A 23,390-nucleotide genomic window follows, 5' to 3' on the forward strand; every position below is an offset into this window, starting at 1 on the left:
CTTGAAGATACATTCAAACGGCTATACTCAAAACAAAAAGAGAAAGAATAAACGATAAGCCAAATTTGTTGTCCAATTTTTGTAGTTACACTAATAACTATCGCCACCACATCGCACCTAGTCAATGTCCATAGAATTGCAAAATCATAAATCAATAATTTCCAGTAAAACCAAACCCCTGCCATTTGACATTAACATCGCAGCCGTTCCATGAACTGAGGCATATTTTCCAAATTACAAAATTGAGGAAACGAAAGAAAGCATTTCGTGCTGCTGTCGTGCTGCTGCTCTGCTGCTTCTCTGCTGCTGCCGTGCTGCATAATCAGCCCCAGCATCTATGTAGTGCCTCAGCCAACGTCGCTGCCACGCTTCCAACTCAACGATGCGCATAAATTAAGTTAACCCCTCTCAGGAAAAAAAAAAAAAAAAACGAGTCGCGCGTCTGCCTCATTTTTTTTGTTCATCTATTTTTTATATCCACCGTAATGTATTTTGTGATTAACTTTCGTTTTGCATGCAACGCTGCGTGCTTTTCTTACCCCTTTGATAATGTCTGGTATGTCTGGCTCGTTTTTTCTATGGTACCCTTGATTTTTTAATAGGGGTACTTTTTTCAGCTTCGAGTATGTTAAGCGGATCAAATAAGTAGTTTATTCGTCAAACTTGAGCCGAAGCTTCAAATACCTTTGCATATATGGCCCTGAAATATTTTTAATAACTTTTCAAAAATATAACCTTAACGAACCCACTCACGATCCACTAACGATCTATGTTCCACTCATCACCCTGTTGGCAGCCTGCATTTTTCCCAACTCTTTTTTTCGTTACCCACATCATCCCAAATTATTCTGCCCGAGCACATGCTAAAGTACCCACGTTTTTTTTTCGTTCTACCTATTCTGCAGCTCTCAAAAGTTTTAACCCTTGCACAGTTTACATGAATATTCACTTGTCAAATTCCGAGCGAAAAAAACTGTACCCCAAAAAATCGAGCATTTGTTTTTTATGATAGAGCCTGGACCTGAACCCGACAACGTCTGGGGTGAGTTTTTTTAAACTTGATTTTGAAATCCCAACAGCAACACAAAGCAACAAAATGCAAATTAAAAGTTGTGGAAACCCGTTCTAAAAAGTGCTAAAGGGTTGTCGATGTCCCAGCCGCAGCCGCAGGACTTTCGACGTTGTCTGGGTAGCAGGAAAAAGGAAAAAAAAATCACGAGGGGTGCGTTTGTCGTGTGTCCTGCCAGGAACAGCCACAGCCTCACTTTTTTTGAATATTTAATTTTTTTTGGTATGCAAATGCCGGCTGCTAAAAAAATTACACCCTATACACAGAGAGATCTATGCATAACCTGGGATTGGAATTTCAAAATTTGGAAATTTGAAAAGGGTTTCGGTTTCCATTGACTCGCCTGCAGTTTGTAGTTTTCATTATTCTCTTTTTCTCTTTTTTCACTTTGCATACGACGATAATCCTTATTTAGGGGCCGCACACGCAGAGGGATCAGACATGGAATTTGCGCAAAGAATGCTTCTGGCACACGTCCTGTTCTTGTCCTGTCTGAAGACTGAAGCTGAAGACGTTCGTCTTTGTATGCAGCGGAAATTAGTTTTCCTCAACAGTTTCTTTCTGCCTCATTGGGCGGCTCATTTACGCCTATTAGCAGTTTTGACAGCTGCTTGCCAAGGTAAACGCAAACGCAAACGCAAAAAAAAAACTCAAAGGCTTGCGGGCTTAAGTCCTGCCCCTGACAGCTGCCCATTGGCGTTGGCATGTCCTGCGGTGCTGATTTCCCCCGCCGGCCCTCTGGCCAGTTTCCAGCAGATCCTGATCCAAATACCTTTAACAAATAGAACGGTCAATCTGAAAAGAAGGACACATGTTCAAACAAACAGAAAGCGAGTGGTGCCGCACACTCCACTCCCACTCCCACTCCCATCGCCCCACTCCCATCCATGTGTCCCCAATAGTTGGTATAAGAAATCAGCTTGTTTCCGTGACATCATATGAGGTAAATATTGAAAAACTGGCAAACACACGTGCACAGCAGGAAGACAAAAGGTCGTGGCCGAAGACCCAAAATTGTGCTCAAAGAAGAATGTCTGACCGGGAGAAGGCTTTAATGCCGCAAATTGTGAAATTTTGAGAGCAGTTTATCCCGTGTCAGACTTTACCCCATGATATTTCCGACCATACCTTGAAGTACCACCTTGTACTCATTGTACATTGACCAAAAAACCGAAACCGCCTTCTCTACCCTAAAACTGGAAATTGCAGACATGCCTTATCTTCTTTCCTAGCCAAAAATCTAACGAAAGAGTTACCAAATTCTCGAGGCACTATCAACTTTAAAGAATCAGCGGAACACTCGTGATTTAAGTGGCAGGTAGTATTGTCCTGCCGAATATCTAATAGAAAACTATAATTCCCGGTCACGTCTTTCATTTTTTGTTATGCTCAAAATTTTAATGTCCCCTCCCCCCGCCGAAAGATCCATTTGATCCCTTGACGCAAATTTGCTTACACAGGATTTTGAGCAGGCATCCATCCATGTTCTTTTCTGACTTTTGGTCATGTTTTTTTGCATCTTTTCGGCAACTTTTTACCTTTTTCTATAATTTCATTTAATTTTTTTGGCCGCCGCGTGGCGTTCTTGTAATTGACGGGGACTTTTCATTAGGCAACCAAGCAAGGATACGAAAGGATGCGCAGTGGAGAACAGAAAAAAATCTTGAGAGCTACCCTTAAAATAAAAAATTTCTTAAAAAAGCTGAGTGTGCCAGAGGTTTTTTTCTTCTATAATTTGTGGGTCCTTGGCTGCTACAAAAAAAGGAGGGAGGGAGGACGGACCCGGTGACTACGGCGGATGTTGGCGGCAGGCTCAATTTTTTATTCCACTCTGCTTGTTGCCAGCGGCTTCTTCGAAAGAAGCAGGGAATGGGAGGGAAATAAAATCGATGAAGTAATTTCTACTTAAGCAAGCAAGGGAAGGGATAAGGGAAGCTCCCAGCTCCCAGCTCGCAGAAGGGAGAAGATTTCTGCTCTTAAAGGCAGCTCCGAATTAGCCCAAAGCAAGAGTTGAGAGTAATAGTAATTTCAGTAATGGTGAAGACATGGCTAGCAGTTGACAGTCCTCATCCGATCCGATCCATTCGATCTGTGTCCCACTCATATGCACTAGAGTGCTCCGCTACCCCCAAAGCAATGCCACACAACACCTAATACACTCAGCACTCAACCCTAAAGTTTTTTTTTAGCTGGTTCTCTTAAATATAAAATTACACTATCAACATTAAGTTTAATACCCGCAAGTGGGGATGGGTGAACGAGTGGAAAATATAAAAAAAAGGAGAGGGTTTGGGTGTGGGAGTTGACGGCGCGGCGACGGCGACAAATTCAGAAGAGCAAGTTTCTGGCAACCGTTTTAAGTGCCAGGCCCACACAGAGAAAGTGGCTGGCAGGGTTGTCTTTCAGTGGTTGGGGGTATTCGGGTAAAAAAAATGTGCCACCCTGCAACGGAGGCAGGCGCAAGGAAAAATTCTATTGCTATTAAAAAATGTAAAAGCGAAAACAACGAAAATCGCGCGTGTAAAGCAAGAGTGGAGAATTTGAATAGCACCCACGCCGACGATGCCGCTAACCGCGCAGCCAGCGTTGACGTTGACGTTGACGTTGGCGTTGGCGTTGGCGTTCAAGTCGACGTCAGGGGATAATGTGGAAAATTGTGTTGGGGTGCTTGTGGGTGCACCTCCCCTTACGCGGTACGCCGTACGCCGTACGCCGTACATTCAGCTCATTTGCAAAGGGTGAATGAAATTAACAGAAATGAGAAGCAGGAAAAAAAAACGAAAGATATCGATGGAAGTTACCAAGCCGAACGCAGCTTTGAGGAATTAATCTCGGGGGGAGCAAAGGCCTGGGTACACAGAGTATGTTGGGTGCCCAGAGGGTATGTTGGAAGCTTTTGATTCCCCGAGTCGTGATTCTTCATCATCATTAACAGCCGACCGTGCATATATCTTCTATATACTCATGTGTGTATCTTCCCGTTCCGTTGGATATGTTCTCTGTTCGGTAAAAAGGGAATCTAAGTCGTCGACAACATACCCCGACACCAGGGTCTCGCTCTCACATGCCAGTTCAATTTCCTCATCAAACATGCTTTTAATTTTAAGAGCGCACGTCGAGGACATTGCCAAAGCCCTTTTCCACATCCCACATCCCACACCCCCATCCCCATCCCCATCGCTCCAGCCATGTTCTTTTCCTTTTGGGATACACGTAGAAAGGAAGCCCTTCGCCGTCTTTCTCATTTGCAGACTTGCTCCAAGCAAAGGGGTTGGAGTTCGTTACCACCGCTGCTGATCGATATTTTAATTTTCCATTTCTCTTTCTATTTTTCAATGCGTTTCCTTAGCTTTGGCTTTTCGCATGGCTTTTTCTTTTTATCTCATTTGCTGCTTTGATTTTCCCGCAGAGGATGTTGACGATAATGATGATGTAGCTTGCCTTGCCCTGCCTGTGTTCGGCTATATGTGTGGCATAGACATGTTGCCTTTTGTTCATTTGCATGGGTTTCATTAGGAGTCTTCTATATATGTATTTCCATCCATATCTGCATATCTTTCATTCTCTCAGCCCGTCTCAGCACCAGCACTCTTTCCCTGGGTGCTTTCTGTGTGGGGGAGTTGTTATTAAGTTTGCAATTTGCGCTTCCTATCTATGATTTTCTTTAATTTTTCCAGAAATATTTGCATCTCTATTGATGCGAGAGGTTACGGAATAGAGCTATAGGGATATATTGAAGGATTCTCTAGTTGTAGGCATAGAATCTGTGCCCACACTCAAAGGACAGCGAAAAGCTTTTAGAGCTGATCTACGGTAAACTACCAAAACAATTACGCCAATTATGACAGTTATAAAAATTTGAAAGCTGCTACATAAAAACACCAACACAGAAAATACACGGCCAAATAAAATGAAAATGTTTTTGTTTCTGCGAAAATCAGCGTTAAAACACCAGTCAGAGGCATGTATGAGAGGGCATGGGAGATTCTGAGGTATGCTGGCGTCCTTCACCCACCCACTGCTAACCATAGCGAATAAAAATGTCATAAAATTTGAAAAGCAGGCGACAGACAGACAGACAGACAAGCAGCGAGGGGTGGTGGGTGGTGGGGAGCAGTGAGCAGGGAGCGCGGACTGACAAGCGATATGGGAACATACATATGCCTAGCGAGCATCAAGCAAGAAAGTGCAATTCCCCCGGCCCATGCCCGGGCTTGGGGTACAGTATTACCCTCGGACAGACTCTGGTGCTTGTTCCAGTCGCTTCTACTAATGCAATTAGATGAGTGCCTTCGACGACGTTTCAGGGCACGCACACAAATTTTGTTAATGTGTTTCCTCGGTACAGGTAAGATGCATATGAATATTTTATAGTTCATAATACCAGACCAGGCCCGGCATTGCGATAAGCCAAGTTGGAGTTGAGGGGTGCTGCGACCCCACCGTCCACGAATATTATCTTTTAACGAATTAGATTTCAGTTTAAAATAATATCTGCGATATGGCCCAACTAATTTGTTGGAGGGCAAGACGCAGCATCTATTTTGGGTAAAGACCCAAGCCATCAGCCTCTTATTTGCTTTGGCTACACGCGCAAAGGCATAAATAAATCTCATTTGCGGAGACAGGAGTCGGGCGGGCAGGCCTGGGCTGGGCTGGCCTGGCTTGGCCTGGCCAGGGATGCCAAAGTTTGACCAATGGAAATTTGTTGATCTTTGGTACGTTGAAGTTTTTCTTACGCAGTCTGAAGATAAATGGCACTGAAATTAATTAAGTTGTTAATTTCCCATTAAGCACTATGGGCTGACCACGTAAGGCGCACAAACAACACAATGCAGCACATGTGGAGGTCACAGGATGGGGCTGGGGAGTGAGGGCTCCTGACAGCACTTGACAAAATTATGTGCCAGTGGCAACATTTAACCTTTCAGCGTTGTGGAAGAGGAACGAGAAAACACAAACAAGAGCCCGAGGCATCACCAGCGCCCCCCCCCCCCCCCCCCCCCCCCCCCCCCCCCTTTCCTCCTGAGCATTCACATATGTGAATATGTGGGCCGCAGGAGCAGCACGCGTCAACATTTAGTGCTGGTTCACGTTTACCCGCCGCCATACTCCTGTGGCCACATCACATGTGTGTTGTATTTGCATAAGAAATCTCGCACCAAAAGCATTACAAATCGTTGCCCTCACCGTCACCCTCGCCCACACCTACCCACCGCACATACGGTTCACCCCCAATGGTAAAGGATTCGCATGACCTCGCACCAGAACACACACATCCATTCATTCTTCAATCCCCCTCGATTTGCTTTCTTTCTGACTCGGCTCTCGTCGCTAATAGAGCGTAATAAATGTCATGTTTCGCCAGGATCCGATCTGGCCGAGATACTCTTTTTTATGCTTTGTATTTCGATTGCTGCTGGCACTGAAAAGGGTCATACACACACGCACGAGTATGTGGGAAAAGAACCCTTCGCCCGCCCCTTTTTCCTGTAGGAATGAGCTGTTTATTTGATGATACAGCGAGGCACTTCGCAATGATTTTAGATTGATGATTGATAAATGGAGTTAACCTGCCTATCAGGGAATCTAGGACAAAGATTGCCATCGCCAGATACATGAAAAATACTCATAATGAAATATGGCTAATTTTGTAGTATTGTGTTCGAGAATCTCAAAGCCAAACGCTACTTTTAGACATTTTTGGGGAAAGCATGCCCTTCCTCCTTCAACTCCAACGCCAAGAACTGCCCCCTCCCCCGACGTATTCTACAAATTGTAATTTATATCCAGCCAGAGTAAAATCGGAGATTCTTTTGAGCTGGGAGAGTGCTGGCAAGTGGTGTTGGGGAGAGCGAAAACCTTTTGTTCCTATCATTTCTCAATGCCCTCACTGCCCTTGTCGCTGTCGACTCTCCCCTTGTCCCCTTTGCACCACCCATCCAGTCACCTCCTTCATTATGGCCACGATATCATGCTCTGCTGTTGGTGCTACCGCTACTTTTGGCCTACGTGCTCTTTGCTTAATTTTAAACACCCCCTCATTTGCATAAATGAATTATTTTCAACCCCAAAGCGGCAACAACAAAAAAATTAAGATTGGAATACGGAGAAGGAGAAGGAGACGGAAGAAAATGAAAATGAGAAACAAAGTGAAAGGCGAGACGAGAAATTGCTGTGCATGCGCAAATTTTTCAAGTAGAAGAGACGCAGATGAATGGGACAGAATGGCACTTAAAAGTAAGCTTAATGGGCAACTGGCCACGTCAAGAGTTCAGGCCATAAAAAGCCCAAAGAAAAACAACAAATTTCGATAAATTCTTGTGTTCTCGGCCCTCGCCTGATAACCGTTAAACACAAACAATTAAAAATGACAGTTAGGAAGAAGCAAAGTACACAAAGGACGTAAAACTGCTTGAAGGCCAGGTGTGTGCGTCCCCCCACCCCGCCTTTGCTACTCCCCTTACGCTCTCTTCAGCTCTTGGCATGAAATGACACAATTTCAATTTCAGTTTTTATACCAAAAATACCAAAAAATGTCTCTCTAGAAAGGCAACACCGTAGTGCAACTGCGCTTCAACATCGTGCTATCCCTATCCCTATCCCTATCCCTTGATTGACCTGCTCTACTCCCCCCCAATCTGCACCCATACGGTTGTACGTAAGGTTGACAGTTTTTTCTTCCTTGTGTCCCTTTGCAGTCCTCTTTTTTTGCAGCATTTGTTTGTTTAGCAGCCAAATGTCAAGCGGGCGTTGGTTTTAGTTTTCCCATCCGCTTCATTGTGATCCCCTGATCCACAGTTGCAATTCCTTTCGGGCCCGCTCAAGAGTTACAGCCATTGTTCGGAGCAGGGTGCGTTGCACAAAATCCGTTAGCTATGTTTCTGTAATGCCCTAAATGAGCGTAAAATATTAGGCGAGATTGTGTTTAGGAGAATATTGGATGAGGTCCTTAATGGGTACCTGACTGTCCAGCCTGGCCTCCAATCAATCATTTTGTGTTTGTCTCCAGACAATTGGAAGGTACTTTTCTTCTGTATTTCGTTGTGAAGACTAGCAGGCAGATCCAATGAATTTCGAAAGGCTTTACATGCAAGAACATAGTATCTTTCCGAACTTGAGAAAACTATCTCCAATGCTACACGTATGTAAAACGAATTCTGTACAGGAATCCGGTTACTCAATACCTGCCAGGCCAGCTGTTTCTCCCTTTGATTATCTGCAAGTCGATCGATTATATACTCGTATCTTTCGATATAGATCCATCTTGTTTTGCATAATAACTGCGTATCAGCTTGAATAGTTTCGGCTGTCCTTCATTTGGCAGCAGTCGGGCGTGAGCATTAGAAATGTCGGCAGTCGATGGGAAAGGCAGGTGTTCTCCTCCTTCTTTTTTTGGCATGCAGCCGCTGCAATTTGAGACCCATTTCAATTTACAGTTGCATTGAAAAGGGACTGAGCACGCGGCAAGCGGAGGTGCAATTAGGACCAGGCATCATTTGAGTGGAAGTGATTAATGCCAGAGAAGTTTGAACGATGCCATCATCTTGTCCATCATCGTATTTCTCCGGGGTTCCGTCTCTCTTAACCAACCGAGCTCAGCGTGTAACTTTGCTTCATTTTCTTGGCTTCACTAAAAAAGTCCGTTTGAAAAACAAACTCCCATCAAAGAGGCTCACGAAACAACTCAAAAGCCAAGACAAGTGGGCAAAGCAGAATGCAAACTTGTAAGTCCTTTTTCGACAGCTGCTCTGGCTACCAGAGAGTATTTATATGGGTGGCGACCACGACCACGACCACGGCTCAACAAGAAAGTTCATTAAAATTATGCCCTTTTCTAATTTTTGAATTGCTCGATGGGTGGGGGGGAATAGCGGCGTGGGGGAGACCGCTCGATAGGCACTTGTTTTGCCTTCCTCGTTCTTTGCTTTTGACAATAATCACTGGACTGTTAATTTGTTTCGAGCACAATTTTTGGTTGCCTCTCTTTTTCCGTTCTTCCGCTTCTCCGTTTTTCTTTCCAGATGAAGAAACTTTGGCGCATGCAAATAAGTGAATCAAAGTTTTCGAAAACACAAACAACAACGTAAGAAAAACCGAACTTTTTAAAAATTCGAGAATTGGCTCTATCTGCAGAGCGGAGGGGTGGGGGTGAGGGTGTGGCACGCCCCAAGTACACCCTTATCAGTTGAAAAAGGGTTAGCTAGAACCTGAGTTCTCATTGGTTAACTGCTCTCTGTCCAGCCCTTGTCCGAGGGTTGAGAACAATGTGGAGCTTCAAAGGGTTAAACGCCTAAAACAAAGGACGTTCTGGCAATGTCGGTCATCGAATGAGCTCTCAAACCATCCCCTACTGCACTCACTTTCTCCTGATTTATCTCCGCCTAAAGTTCAGGCACAAGAAACAACCCTATCCAGAACGCAGTATACTTTTTCATAAAAATATGTTTTAAATCTATGAATTTCCAAGAGGAAAAGCCGTTCTTATGATTTTTAATAGATTTTAACTAAATGCCCGATAGAGTACACCTACCACACCCATTGACACCAATGGGGTGTTTCCTCGCAATTCGATTGCAAGACCCTGTGTCCTCACAGGATTGCCGCCACCCAAACACCGTATTTCACATTTTTTAATATTGAGCACCCCCATCACTTAATTTATAACAAATGTCGTTGCTGTATTGTACAGTTTTTGTATTGTTACTCTGTCTGGCAATGTAAAAAAAGTTTTGCGCTTTTCCAAGGGTTGGCTCGGGGCAAATAATTTATGGCTCCCGTGTGTGCCTGTGCCCGTGCCCGTGCCCCCTTCTGTCTTTTGGTTCAACCAAGCTCCAACTCCCTTTCATTTTGTCTCTGTCTCTGCCTCTGCCTCAGCCTCACTCCTGTTCTTTCCTTCTTGCTAATCTGACATGAGCTTAATGAAAAAATCAGTGGAATTTGCGTCCTTCTTCTCGCGTTCAGTCCTCATTTGCGCTTGTGTGCGCTTTGCAATAATTTAAATTACTTAGAGCTGGGGTTCTTCATCAGTTTGTTGGTTTGTTGGGGAACGGAACAAGAGAACCTGATGAAAGTTTTCATGTACATAAATTTCCTTATATGTATGTATATATATCCTTAGCGCTACAGCTACAAGAGCACAAGAGCTCCTCCAATACGCGGCACAGCAATTAAAATTTTCCATTTCATTCAACCGCAAACGCAAAAAGTTTTCACCATTCTGAGTTCTATACTTTGCTTTTCTTTCACTGATTTGTTTATTTGAAGTTTATCAAAACAAGAAGATGAATGGGATGAAAAGCAAGAAGAAAATGTGTTCCCTAACTGTGGTTAGCGGAAACTTCCACCCGCCCCATCCACGCTCCACCCTCCAGCCTCCACCCATCCACCTATCCGCCATCCAGCCAATGGGGCCGTTCATTTACACTGAATTAAGTTTATCATAAACATGGCAACGGGTCTTCGTCCCAGACTTCCCCGACTAAAAATAGGCTGTCGAAGAGGAAGAAAAATTAAAGCGCCTGTCACTTGCAATTATTTTGCCCACAGGCTAAAATCCGCTTCACTTGTTCACCCCAAATGGCAAAATTAACTGAACTGATCCGTTCCGTTTGCCGAGTTAGTTGCTTTATTAATAGTGTTATATTTTGACTGTCACGATTAATTAATAGAGCAGTCCTCATCCCAAGATTTCTGCCTTTGAGAGTGTACATTAAGTATTACGAGCTGCAAATACAGTGGTATTATCATATTACTATTTGAAAGAATAGGAGGCAAGCGGCACGCTTTTTATACAAAATTCGAATACAAAAAATTACCCCACACACTGACTGCAGCTGCAGTTTATGCAAATGAGCTAAATCGGGAACGAAAAAGGGATAACAAAGGTGTCCTACGGTGGCACGTGATTTAATGTCCCGTCAGGGTTGCAATCAGAGGTTCCGCCGGCTGAATAAACGAATCTTAAATATGAATCGATTCCGGGTTCATTCCGTAGGTATGAAAGGCAAAATCAGCAAGCATTTGTAATTCAAGAGATGTTACAAAGTGCATTTCCATGAAAGGAAACTTCTTCGGCTTTCCCTTGTATCCGTGTGTAGCCCTCACTCTCCATTTTAAATGTGGGTCAAGTTGTTCAACGTTATTATTCAATCAAAGACAGCTTGGGCTTTTGGTCTTTCTATAAAGACTATAAGTTTTGTGTTATTCTGTCGATGGACAGGTATATAGGTCCATAGGTAGATATGCAGTCCATTCGAAAACCTTAGAATTCGTACGATTTCCGAAAACAGCGGGTATCTTTCCGTCGAAACACCTGACTTGGTTTGGATAACTGTGTTTTGATTTCCTAACTCCAAGCTCTCCAGAGACGTTAGACACACTAAGCTCATAATTTGAATGACACAAACAGGACGTAAAAGTAGACCCATCCGATGACCCATCCATCCACACTTCACGCATAACCTTTCCACCTTTTTGCTCCCCTCAGGTTCTTTGTGATTTACATTTATGTTCGATGCTCATTCAAATCCTAACCCCAATAACTTTTCAAGTGTGTTGCTGACACGTTTCGCTCTTCTCTGTATTCGCATTCGCATTATTTATAAAACGAGAAATGGAAATTGGACTGATGTTCGGACACTTTTAAGTCCACGAAATGTCTACATTCGGTTCTCTATATGTTTCAGGACTTTTAATCATATGTATGTAAGAGTAAGTTGTATATTTTCAGCACAATTTTGTAATGAAATAAAACGAATGCTCTGAAGACCAAATAAGGGACATTTCCCTTTCAAGCATGTTTTGAATCAAAGGGAATTGAATTATTTTAAATATGAAGTAGGCTAAAATCAACTGGATATGCATTACTCAATACTCACACCAGAAAAATCAAGCATAAAAGTATACACAAATTGTTGTTAACAGAATGGGTACCTGCTTGGAGCGCTATTTCTGCCCCAACAAGCCGGTTTGCAGTACTGGGAGAAGGTCCACTTTCTACTTTCCTGGCGGCGGCTCCTATGCTGGCTACTGGCAATGCAACCAGCACCAGGGCTGGGGCGTGAAGAAGACGGCAAAGCGAACTGCCAAGTACTTTTCTGACAAAAAGAAGCCCGATGGTCAGCTCGTCTATGAGGGTCATTGGGTGATGAACAAGCGGCAAGGCATTGGATCGATGCTACGCAAGCGTGGCGCAGAGCTGCAGCTGATATATGCGGGGCTGTGGTTCGACGATATGAAGTGCGGCGAGGGCAAGCAGTTCTATCCCGATGGCTGTGTCTACTTTGGAGAATGGCTTAGGAATCGACGACATGGCCTTGGCATTCAATGGTACGCAGATGGGGGCATCTATGTGGGTGAATGGGAGACTGGTTTCCGACATGGCTTGGGCGTCTTATTTTATGGTCTGTATGGCTTACAAGCTTAATACGATTTCTTGCTTTAAAACTATCCCGAATTTCAGCTAATGGCAATCGTTACGAAGGTCACTTTGCGCGCGGATACAAAAATGGCGAGGGTGTATTCTATCATATGCACACTGGTCAAATCCAGAAGGGAATGTGGGAAAATGATAATGCAAAGACATCCCTGATGCAGGATGAAGTCCTCATTCGACGCAATGACAAAGTCACTCCCTATCCGATAACACAGAATTATCTGAAATACCCCAACGAAATAATGCGCGAACTCTTCCAGAGATACAAGCCGTTCGGCGATAAGCCCCACCGTCGATTCAACGACAAGGTCAGTCTGGAATTCATTCACCACCGCCGACAGTATGCTTCCTTCGAGGAACGTATCGCCTCGCCGACTATTGTGGATCTCTATCCGGACTCTGGGTTTGTTTGCACTTGCGACTGCGCTCAGATAGCTAGAGGGGACACAAAAGTCAGCCAGACTTAAAATTGTTCTAACTGATATATGAACAACAGCTTAATACTCAAAAGCAAACAAGTGGGAACCACATTTGGTCATATATATTTATTACAATGTTATATTTTTCTTGTCAAAATTCTCGAAGCTCAAGAAGGTTTAAGGGCTGGTAAAAATATAAGAGGAGCCTAATACAAATTGTTTATTAATTATTAACGTTCCATTTAGTTGTCATATAAATCTGCTTTCATTGTTCAATGTAAAGAATCGCAACCTTAGAACTTTAAGCCGACAGTGGGGGCTTTTCCACTAATGGCCGCCGAAATACCTGCGCTTCGCCACTGCCCCATACCTCGGACAACGAAATGGGCCTGCCACGCCCGAAACAATCCACCCACCCAACCAACCAGCCAACCAACCCCAACAGACACCCAGGCACCCAGGCACCCAGGCACCCACGTTTTCTACTTAATGATAAAAGAAAGGACATTAGCGAGCCTCGACGCATCTCCACGTTTCAAGCGTCTTTCAAGTGAAAAGCAAAGAATTAAAAAAAATTAACAAAAAAAAAAGTCAGTAAAGAAAAGCGATGGTAAAAAGAAAGCAGACAAAAATGGGGACGCGCACAATGAAAGAAGAGCAAAAGATTTCCTCCCACCCCAACGCCCTTTCCACTGGCTAGCTCTCCATTTATCAAGTTGCTTTTATTTTGTTGCGCGGGCGTAGTTAAAAATTAATAAATGAAATTAATGCCGGCGACACTTCGCAAGGCATTGGCCAGCCAGCGCGGAAGCGAAGCTGAAGATGTTGCCAAGGCTTTCTTTGACTTGCCTCTGTTTACATCAAAAACATTTTCGTTTGAAATATTAAGCGCCTAAAAAGTCGATAATGCTTTTTTCTTGGCTGTGACAGCTGCGTCGCATGAATTTAATTAGGGCCACCCCAAATTTCCCTACAGGGGCAACACTTTTTCTTGGCCACGAGTCCAAGTCCAAGTCCAACGCAATTAACCGCCCATCCCCGCCAAGACGAAAGTAAAAACTTTTACGAAAAAAAATCTCTGTAAATTCATCTTTGTCGTTGCCGGTGATTAATCACAAGCAGGAGCCGCAGAAAGAGCCGCGGAATACTGAAAGGGAACTACGTGCCCTGACCCATTGAACAGGTGTAATGTTGGAGAAGTGTGTGTGTGTGTGCTCCTTTAAACTGTCCCCCCGGCGCCGTTAGGCGGTGACTACACATTTTCAAAACTTTTAGCTTAATATGCAAAAACAGGGCAAGCTTCGTGGCGGATTAAAAAGTTTTCCCAGCTTCTCCAAAAGCCTCCACCAGCAAATGGAGTAGGGCATTAAGCGCTCTAAGGCAAATTAGCGTGTGGCAAGGCTGAGCTGACTGTACCTCCGAAGACTGGTACACGCAAGAGTATTGGTTTAATTTGTGTGGAATATTCACGATTGAAAATCGGAAATAAAAAATAGGATTACTCCGATTTCCAACATACAATATTTTATAATTTAATGCATTAAATACAATACTACAAGACTAACTAAAATTTGATAATCAAAGTTCGTATTATTCGATCCATATCAAATATAATAGATCGAAAGAACACAACTTTTGTGTACCCTTTCAGAGCTATTACTAATTTGAGAAGATGTTTGCCACGTCGGGAAGGAAGAGCCTCCGACCCTATGAAGTATCACTAATCACTAGAGCGGCTAAAAAGAATCCAAATCGGAGCACAATATCATATAGCATAGCATATGTACTATATTATTTCCATAAATCTTGAGAGACTTAGTTTTCAAGTGTATTTCAATATCAAGGATGATCTAAAATACTACCAGCAGGGTTTTTCGATGCAAATGGCGGCTCAAATATGGATGGACCGAGTCCCGCTGAGGGTGAGGGAAAAGAAATCGGATTAATAATAGTCCTTCCAGGCGGGAACATTTCATCAAAGGTAGCGGTATCCAGGATTTCGTTGGCCACATCCAAAAACTTTTTAGATAGACCACGCTCCAGACCAGGAATAATTTCATTCAGATATAATTCCTGATTGCTATTGATGAGGGTGTTTCCCACTTCTCCCAAAATACGATCGCCGTTGAAGAGGTTTTCTAAGTTCAACTTAAAGTCCTTAAATTGTATGCGCATGGTCATCTTGGTGAACTTTACGTACTCTTGCCCGTCTCGCAGATAGCGAGTGCCACGCATCTTGACAAAAGCCTTAGCGTTTTCTATTTGATGGGTATCGTTTATATTGTAACAGGGGGTCTTTCCGTTTACTGAATGTTCGAACTCACCGGCGTATCCATGCATGTTTCCTCTTCCCTTAATATCCAAAAGCAGCAGATTAAGGTGCATAGAATACTTGCCCTTAAAGTCTATGCGCGGCAGAGTTATCCAAAGATCGTAGGATATCTGTGCTGGTTTGGCACTTCAGTAAAGAGATAAATAGATTAATTGATGGATTCTTGATTAGCCATTAGCTCTACCTACATAAGACGATCAATAATAAAGTTGCTGCCTCCACTAGCCTCGAGGTGTGTAAACACAGCCTGGAACTGACTACTTTGGCCGAGTTCTATGTTATCCAAAGACAGAGGCTCCAATGGTGGCGTTTTATATCCGTCTCCCAGATCCCCATGCATAAGTCGCGGCTTTATCTGGTACACTGCATTAATGATGCAGCGTTCTAGCTGAGGATCATCTCGGGCACATGGTTTTATAGAGGAAGCTGTGGACGATTTGATACAAAAATTATTATGTGTTTTCGATTTTCGATATTTTAATTAATGGAATAGTTTTAAAGTAATTTTTTTGTTTTTTGCTATAAATCAACCTTGTGGGTGTCAACAAACGGTAATTATATGCAAGTCAGGTGCTATCGACGCATTGCCCGACCAAACTGTTACGTGCGGCACAACAAAGACTTTTTCAAGGACATTGAATAAAATTTGTGACGTTAGTCGCTTCAATCGGAGAAGTACCCCAATCAAATCACACTTTCCCGCCCAATCCGCACAGCTTGACACTTACGTAACTTGGCGCCAGCCCAAGGACACATGGCCAACGACATCAGCAGCAACAGCAAACTGTTGCAAGACCAATCGGAGATCATCTTGGGACGAGCTGCTATAAAGCACTGCGAGTAGATCTGGTAATTGAAAGAACCGTTGTCGTTGCGCTCGACCGATCGACTAACTATTCGTCAAGTCTCACACTGTGCTTTTCATTGAATTAAGCGAGGTAAACTAAAGTCGCTCTGGCCCTGCGACAGTCTCGGCGCTTTTAAGGGGCGGCCGGCGGAAAGAAGCCAGAGCCGCGCGACAAGGCGTAGATATATTTGTATCTATTGGAAATTAAGCTCACATGCCACCAGCACAGGGGCTCAGGGGCACGTGAGTTGTCGCCTCGCATGTAAAGTTGAATTTATGTAGTTTTAAGTGAATTAAAACAAAAAACTCAAGTTGCTGCTGTAATGCTTAATAATAAATTCAGGCAAATCAGCTGCGGAAATTTGAATAATAAATTTGACTACCCTCCTCTGGGGGCGAAACACTTGACGCTCAACTTGTTAAATATGCGCAAATATAGCACAGAACTAGATTGAGAATCGCATCTACATCAATCACAAAAAATACAAAATGTTTATATTTTTCGATGCAAATGCTCAGTTCGCTAACGAAGCAAACAAGAGCAAGACAAAAGGTGCTGATGACGATGAGAGGAATCCTAAGGCTACATCCTACTACACTCTTTACACCCAGTAAAAAACGATGAATACAAGAAAAAACTAAAACAGAGAGGTTGAACTTTATTTTGTTTCGCACTTTGCTACAAACTAATAATACTAATAAATTAATGATTATATTGAAAGCAATAAAATCTTAAACACATATGTATGTATCAGAATTTAAGTTCAATGTATTTTTATTGGGAAGCCCATCAAATGGGTTGAAAAACAAAATTAATTTCATTCGGAAATTCCAGCACAGGGAACCAGTGCTCGTCAGAGCTGCTGGCACTATGAAAGTATGTATGTTAGCATATGTATTTGAGTTCTTAAACTGCAATGTAAGAAATGAATGTAAACAGAATATACATATATTTGAAACTAAGAGCTTCGTTTAGTCGATAATCCGAGGGAAAGCCTACAGTAATTGAGCACCCTCTCAGCTCAAATCAAAAGTTACCTGGTCATAAAACCTGCCACGCATTTCGATGATGGACCCATGGAAAAAAAAGAAAACAGTTGGCAGACCATCAGAAAAAGCTGGCCCGCCTACCATCCCCTATCATACAACTTTTCTTTTATTTATGCCGTTTTCAAGAAAATAGAAACACATCAAATTTGTAACAAATTACATTTGATGCGTGTAATAAAAATCTCGCACAGCTGGCAAACGAAAATATTCTCTCTTGTACAGAAACAGGCGTTCACACCGCATTTTGGCCTAATTAAGTTTTCAAGTGCAATAAAATGATGGCTGGACCCTGCTATGATGTTGAGGGTGGGGTGAGTGGGCGGCAAAGTCTCTATTGCGTGCGGGCATCAAATTTGCGCACAAGTACATAAAACACAAGTTAAAAACTTAAATGGATTTACCTCAAAATGACGAAAAACAGTGATGAAGAAGATGATGGTCACAGTACACGCGTTGAGAGTATCCTCTCATGTCATGATTCAGTCAGAAATCGCATTTATTTCTTTCCAGAACGTAACAAACCGAGCCTACGCGGCTTTACCCCCGTATCGCGTTCCTGTGATTTACGCATGTCTTTTGTGCGCTGCTCGGTCGGACCTCTTTCCTCAGCTGACTCCTCCTCATTCGAAAGACGAGTGGACTTTTTCGTTTGGCGCTTTTTAGTTCTGTTACGCAGCTTCGTTGTCTGAATGGTTTCAAGTTGCTCTTCATTGCTTTCCTGCTCATCATCGCTTTGTGGTTTGGCACTCTGTACTATTTTAGCTTTTTGACCCCGTCTACGCTTTGGTTGCGACTCCTCCGTATCACTGATAGGAGCTCGTCTCTGTCGTTGTCTCTTATTAGGGGCTTGTATTATTTCCGTCTCTGCCTCTTCTTCCTCATCATTGCTTGGATCATTAGAGTGATCAATGTCCTCCATATCCTCTGTAGTGCAGTCATCTTCAGCGACCTCATGGGTGTCCGTTAAACTACGTTCTATTGCCGCTTTGAGATCAGTTGATTTGATATCAAAGTCCCGCATGGTTCCAAGATGCAGATAATCTGTTAGTCTATTAAAGGTTTTGGTCTTCTTAGACAATAGAATTATGTGCTTGTTGAAGTCCTCAATAACCATTATTACTTTGGGAATAAGGCGAGTCTCTCTCAGAACTTTTGCGCGCTGTGCTTGTACGTTGCGTGTCTTGAGATGCTGATTGTCCTCATCGAGAGTATTAGCTTCTATGTAAGTAATAAGTTCATAGACATTGGCCGGCAGTTGCTTTCCTACTTCCCGTAGTAGCAGTTCGAATCTGTAAGGAGTGAATATAATACTAGTACTGTGAAAAATGTTTCCGTACTGGACTTACTTAGTGCTTCGCATGTTAGCGTTGCTGGTGTCTGATGTGCAGCAGGACAAATAGTGCCTTGTCAGGTTCTTCAGGCATATATAGTGCTGTATCAACAATTTCATTAGTCCATCCATAGACGATCCCAGAGGAATGCAGACATTGGTTAGAGCCAGTAGCGTGCGCGTAATATGAATTATTTGAGTGCAAATAGAACGCTCCATGACATCTAGATTTCCCCGCCAATAACTTTGATCTGATTCCGGCACTAGTTGACATTTGTAGCTTAAATTGTTGGCCTTTACGACGAAATATTCTACATTTAGGAGCTGCTTCTGGACGGCAACATAGAGATGTTGCAAGCAGCTCTCAGCGGTGATTGTGCTTATCGACTTTAGACCTGGATCTGGGAGATCTATTGATATATTATCATTAAGAGCGCCAAGCACATGCCCCAATTGTCTGGCAATGCTTTCAAAAAAGGGACCCGAGTGCGTTTTCTGACGCTGTATAAATAGAAGGTTATGCACTAAGCCCATTTCGGGATTAACCAACTCGTGAGTACGACAAAAATTGAGGAGCCAAGTATAGGACTCAGTTGCCGCACGCTCTCCATAATCTATATGGTCGAACAGAATTTCCAATGACTCCAGAAGATATACCGGCAATTTCGCGATAAAGGTATCTTTGTTAAGTGAGTCATCACTGGCATACTCTTTCATAAACTCGTCTAACACATCCTGGACAACGTACGTCACTGCTTTGCTTCTGTTCAGGGATGCCATATCTACGATTAATAAAACGTTATTAGTTTATGAGAGTTCTGCTTCAAAAATAGTTTTTCATTCGTCTTACCAAATCCCTTGACATATTCTTTGAACTTCTTGCTATAGGTTTCGTGGGCTGTTCGTAGGCACTCAACAAAACATTGAGCCGCCAGAGAGGATGTCTGCATGTCAAAGTCTCGCCACAGCTCAGGCAACCGTCGAATGCAGCGCTCGTAAATAATCTTGGTGATGTCTGTTAACTGCTTAAAGGTACGTTTGCTGTAAGCTAGTTGCTTGTAATCAGGTTCAAGCCGAATGTTTTTCACTTTTTCGGCGGTAATCTGCACAACATAACGAACCAGGGACTCGTTGGACCGCAACTGAATGGTTTTCTCAGACGCGGCAAATGGAACGACGTCACTGAAAAGTAATTTTCAAAACATGTACATTGGAATCGGCGCAGTCGAAATGGCACTCACTCGAGGAGTAGATGAAGAAGCTTATCCAATATAGACAAGTCCCATATATTCTCAGGTTGTGTGCACATGCTCTTCATTGGGATTCCATTTACAGTAAGATTGAAAATGGAAGTTGTGGTATCATTGCTGACAGTTTTCTTTGATTGTTTCTGTAGCTTCTTGGAGGAGCCAGCCAAAGTCTTAAGATCGTCTAATAACTTGCAATGCTGCTTAAATAGGGGCAGAACTTGACATATGGCATCGTTGCTTGGCTTGGAGCTGAGCAATAAGTGGGAAACGATTCCTTCAATAAGATTGAGTTGTTGCAGAACTAGAGCGCATTTCAGGTGGGTGGCTGGAGGGGACTGGGAAAATATGTATGAATGAATTAGTTGATTTCATGAGTTATGAGACAACGCCAAACTTACAACGTCGTCTATTGGCAATCTGTTGGCCACCATTCGTTGCACGCATAAGGCCAGGAGACGACTTATCTCACGTGTGTCATAGCCGGAAGGAGCACGCTCAAAGGTAACCAAGCAGTTAGCCACGAATTGAACCAACTTTCCCAGGTTATCTTTAAGCTGAATTTCCATATGTTGTTGATCGCTGGCAGTGACCAGCTGATCGTACCGTATACGAAATACTGTGTCTAAATCGTCGGCAGCCTCCTCTGCAGAGGGAGTGTCAAAAAAGCTTCGAAAATGCCAATCAATCACTTGCAAGACGTGAGGCACAAGCTTTGCATTTAGCTCCACGGCCCGTTGCAGATCTGTGAGAGGTACATTCCAAAATAATCAGAAGAATATCGGCTGTATGCACTTCGGTTACTTACTTTCATAAAGCGTACATCGTATGTCAAACTGCTGCTGCAAACAATTTCGCAGCATTCCTATAATTTCCAGAGTAAGCATGTCGAAATTGCGCTGCGGATTGCTTCGACTTCCTAGGCTATTTTGTGTCATCATTGAGTACCCGGAAATGCTCTGCTGAGTACAGAAACTGGTTGCACTGGAGGTCTGACGCAGTGCGTTACTGTTGTTAAGCTGTTTAAGGATCATGCAAAATCCGTAAATGGCCATCCGACGTTTTTGCATGCCGCTAGATATTATTAATGGCATAATAATGAATTATTAGAAATGACAAAGGCTATAAAATATATAACGATTTTTGATTGATTGGGTCTGGTACCCACCTAGAACCCATTGCTTTGCACAGCACATCAATCAGGGCATCCCGAACTCGATTCGAAATCTTCAGCAGGGGCAAAAGAAAGTTCATCATGCGCATGGCTTGTTCTCCAGGCAGCTTTAACAAAATGAATAATTTGTTAATAGAAGAATACAAATATACATGTATTTGAATGACTTGCCCATAGCATATGCTCCATAACTGTTTGGATGGTTTTAGTGCATTCTGAGACGGTGTACGTGTCAGCTACACTTAATAGTGTTAAACATTCTAGAAAAAATACATAGTTATTTAAGAATTATTATGGGGAATCCAATACCAACCCGAAAACTGGTTTTGATCTTGATGTACAATCATCCACTCAGAGAGGAGTCTAATGATGCCTTGCCCAAAGATGAAACGTTTGCGAATGAACTTTGTTAAAAAAGTAATTGCTAGAGTATGCATTTTGGGCGAGTGCGATTTAAGCAGAAAAAATACTAGGTGGACTAGTCCTGGTGTTATCACATCTTTTCCATCTTTGTTCTGATCTATGAGCACCGTTAAGACCTGCTGCAAGTCGACTTGTTTGCGCTGTAACGAATCACGATACCAAACGGAATAGTCTGCCAATGTTATCTCTTCTTCATTATTCTTTATAACATTTCGCAAGAATGGCAGCAAAATGGATCGAGAAATGCGCGCAGATTCTGGATCACGATTCACACTTGTCATGGAAATAATGGCGCTGAGCATGAATGGCGTGAGAATGACATCGGGCAAATGCGAGAAGTTCTGCAAAAACAAACTAACATTAGAATTCATTCAATTTAGCTGGGCCCATATTCACCCTCAACATTATAGCCAGATGTTTCTCAGTTAGCTTATACATAGTACAGTAATTCAAATGATGGAGTATAGTCTCTTCGGCCTCCCGCAGCTCTTTGTCCGAAAATGGATCTGATGGTACAAATTAACAAATTATAGAAAGACACACAGTAAATTATTGAAATAATTAGCCGAACCTATGCTGTCGAAATCTGTAGAATTGCTGCTCATGTCTGAGAACAATCGCTTATAGTAATTGCGTTGAAAATACTTCTCCAATGCCAGCAGCGGTACAATCAGTTGTGAGGCATTTTGGCACATCGAAAAGAGCTGGAAGCACAGAGCTGGTAGCTCCATTGGCGATAGCTCCTGCAGAGCCCCGGAGAACTTGTTTAATACGGTCAAAATTTCTCCGTTGCTGAGATTTATGGCCCTAAACAAACGGAAATTTTAGTAGAATTTTTTAGCATTCTATGGGCGCAACTTACTTGAACATGTCAGCAATGGGGGTCAGGATTGAAGACGGCCAACGCATGGTACATATACTTTTCACTGTGTTGTTTCTATACTCGGTTCCATCGGTTCCCACCCCATTTAGTATAAAACGTGGAGTTGCCGAAAGCAGAGCCAGTGAATCTGGCAACAAATCCTTCCAACCAACGCACTTGGCGTCTCCCTGTCGCATGCCATCCACACAGTGCTCAATAATCCAAGCCAGTTCATCAGCAGAGAAGGTGGGCAAGTCCTGGGCCAATCGTGTGATCAAATCGAAGGATTGTTTGTAGTTCAGCTCTACACTACGCAGTCCATCCATAAAACATTGGACGAGTGCGAACCGTTTCTTCTTGGACTCCTCGCTCTCAGTGTCACAGGCCAGCAGAAAGTAGTTCCAGAAATTGATACCTTCACTTCGGGATATCGTGGCATTCAGAGTGTCTGTTAACTGATGAAACAATATTAGTTGATGGGGAGCATGCCAGACGCGGTGCTAGGCAGCACGTCTATGGTAAGGACGACTTGTTGATGCCTTGCACACACAATTTGAGACCTACCTGTTTTACTGAAGTACTTTTAATAAGCAACTCCAGTTCATCTCTCTGCCCTCTTTCGCCGTACTTTCGCACCTGCTGCTCTAGTGAATCCCGCGACATTTTTTCGCAATTTTTTAACAAATTTAACAAATTTATAAATTGAAAAATGAAAATCCGCGCCGGCTGGCTTGCTCAGAAATATACCGAAATACACTTCACAGTTTCAAAACATACCAATAATATACCAAACTCCATCATACTCCTCGTTTTCTATATTCGGTTCAATATTACTAGCTAGATGGGACCCCCATCCCTGAAAAAATAATTGTATCCGATTGATGAATCTACTCTCAGCAAGATTGTTTAATTCTAAGGACACCTTTTATTGTATTGCTTACAAAATTAAATTTTCTGCATTGCTGCAGTGGACAAGAGGGTGAATCCATAGCGCGACTTGAAAAATACTATAAAAAATATGCAAATTTGCAAGGTGTGTGAGCTAGACATGGTGTTTAAAAAAAAAATAAAGAATAAAATATATTTAAAAATAGTAATATCGTGACATATGTGTATAGAGGTTCATATTTATGTTAATGCGCTTAAATTATATCTTTCCCCTATTCATTTGCTCATCAATAATTGTAGTCGTGACCCTCT

The 23,390-nt window shown here is 42.9% G+C and overlaps 3 protein-coding genes across 3 annotated transcripts; 1 reads left to right on the top strand and 2 right to left on the bottom strand.

The window, feature by feature from the left end:
* The first annotated feature begins 11,957 nt into the window (after positions 1–11,957).
* LOC6593157 (MORN repeat-containing protein 3) lies at positions 11,958–13,126 on the top strand. Its single transcript, XM_002018295.2, has 2 exons — positions 11,958–12,474; positions 12,534–13,126. The coding sequence occupies exons 1-2, from the start codon at positions 11,997–11,999 to the stop codon at positions 12,971–12,973; spliced, it is 918 nt and encodes a 305-aa protein (XP_002018331.1). The 5' UTR covers positions 11,958–11,996; the 3' UTR covers positions 12,974–13,126.
* A 1,569-nt stretch (positions 13,127–14,695) lies between these two features.
* LOC6593156 (protein takeout) lies at positions 14,696–16,159 on the bottom strand. The gene is made up of 4 exons (XM_002018294.2): positions 15,986–16,159; positions 15,446–15,683; positions 15,250–15,383; positions 14,696–15,183 (listed from the first exon to the last, which is right to left on the bottom strand). Exons 1-4 carry the CDS (start codon positions 16,065–16,067, stop codon positions 14,765–14,767), a joined length of 873 nt encoding a protein of 290 aa, XP_002018330.2. The 5' UTR covers positions 16,068–16,159; the 3' UTR covers positions 14,696–14,764.
* Positions 16,160–17,632: 1,473 nt separating this feature from the next.
* LOC6593154 (Fanconi anemia group I protein homolog) lies at positions 17,633–22,854 on the bottom strand. The gene is made up of 13 exons (XM_026986468.1): positions 22,755–22,854; positions 22,191–22,645; positions 21,900–22,135; positions 21,725–21,834; positions 21,219–21,669; positions 21,077–21,165; positions 20,900–21,012; positions 20,540–20,805; positions 20,133–20,476; positions 19,726–20,069; positions 19,335–19,666; positions 18,501–19,266; positions 17,633–18,443 (listed from the first exon to the last, which is right to left on the bottom strand). The coding sequence occupies exons 1-13, from the start codon at positions 22,851–22,853 to the stop codon at positions 17,651–17,653; spliced, it is 4,398 nt and encodes a 1,465-aa protein (XP_026842269.1). The 5' UTR covers position 22,854; the 3' UTR covers positions 17,633–17,650.
* Between the last annotated feature and the right edge of the window lie 536 nt (positions 22,855–23,390).

Source organism: Drosophila persimilis, unplaced genomic scaffold (genome assembly GCF_003286085.1).
Source record: "Drosophila persimilis strain 14011-0111.01,24,50 unplaced genomic scaffold, DperRS2 tig00000002-arrow-pilon, whole genome shotgun sequence".
In the NCBI taxonomy this organism is placed as follows: domain Eukaryota; kingdom Metazoa; phylum Arthropoda; class Insecta; order Diptera; family Drosophilidae; genus Drosophila; species Drosophila persimilis.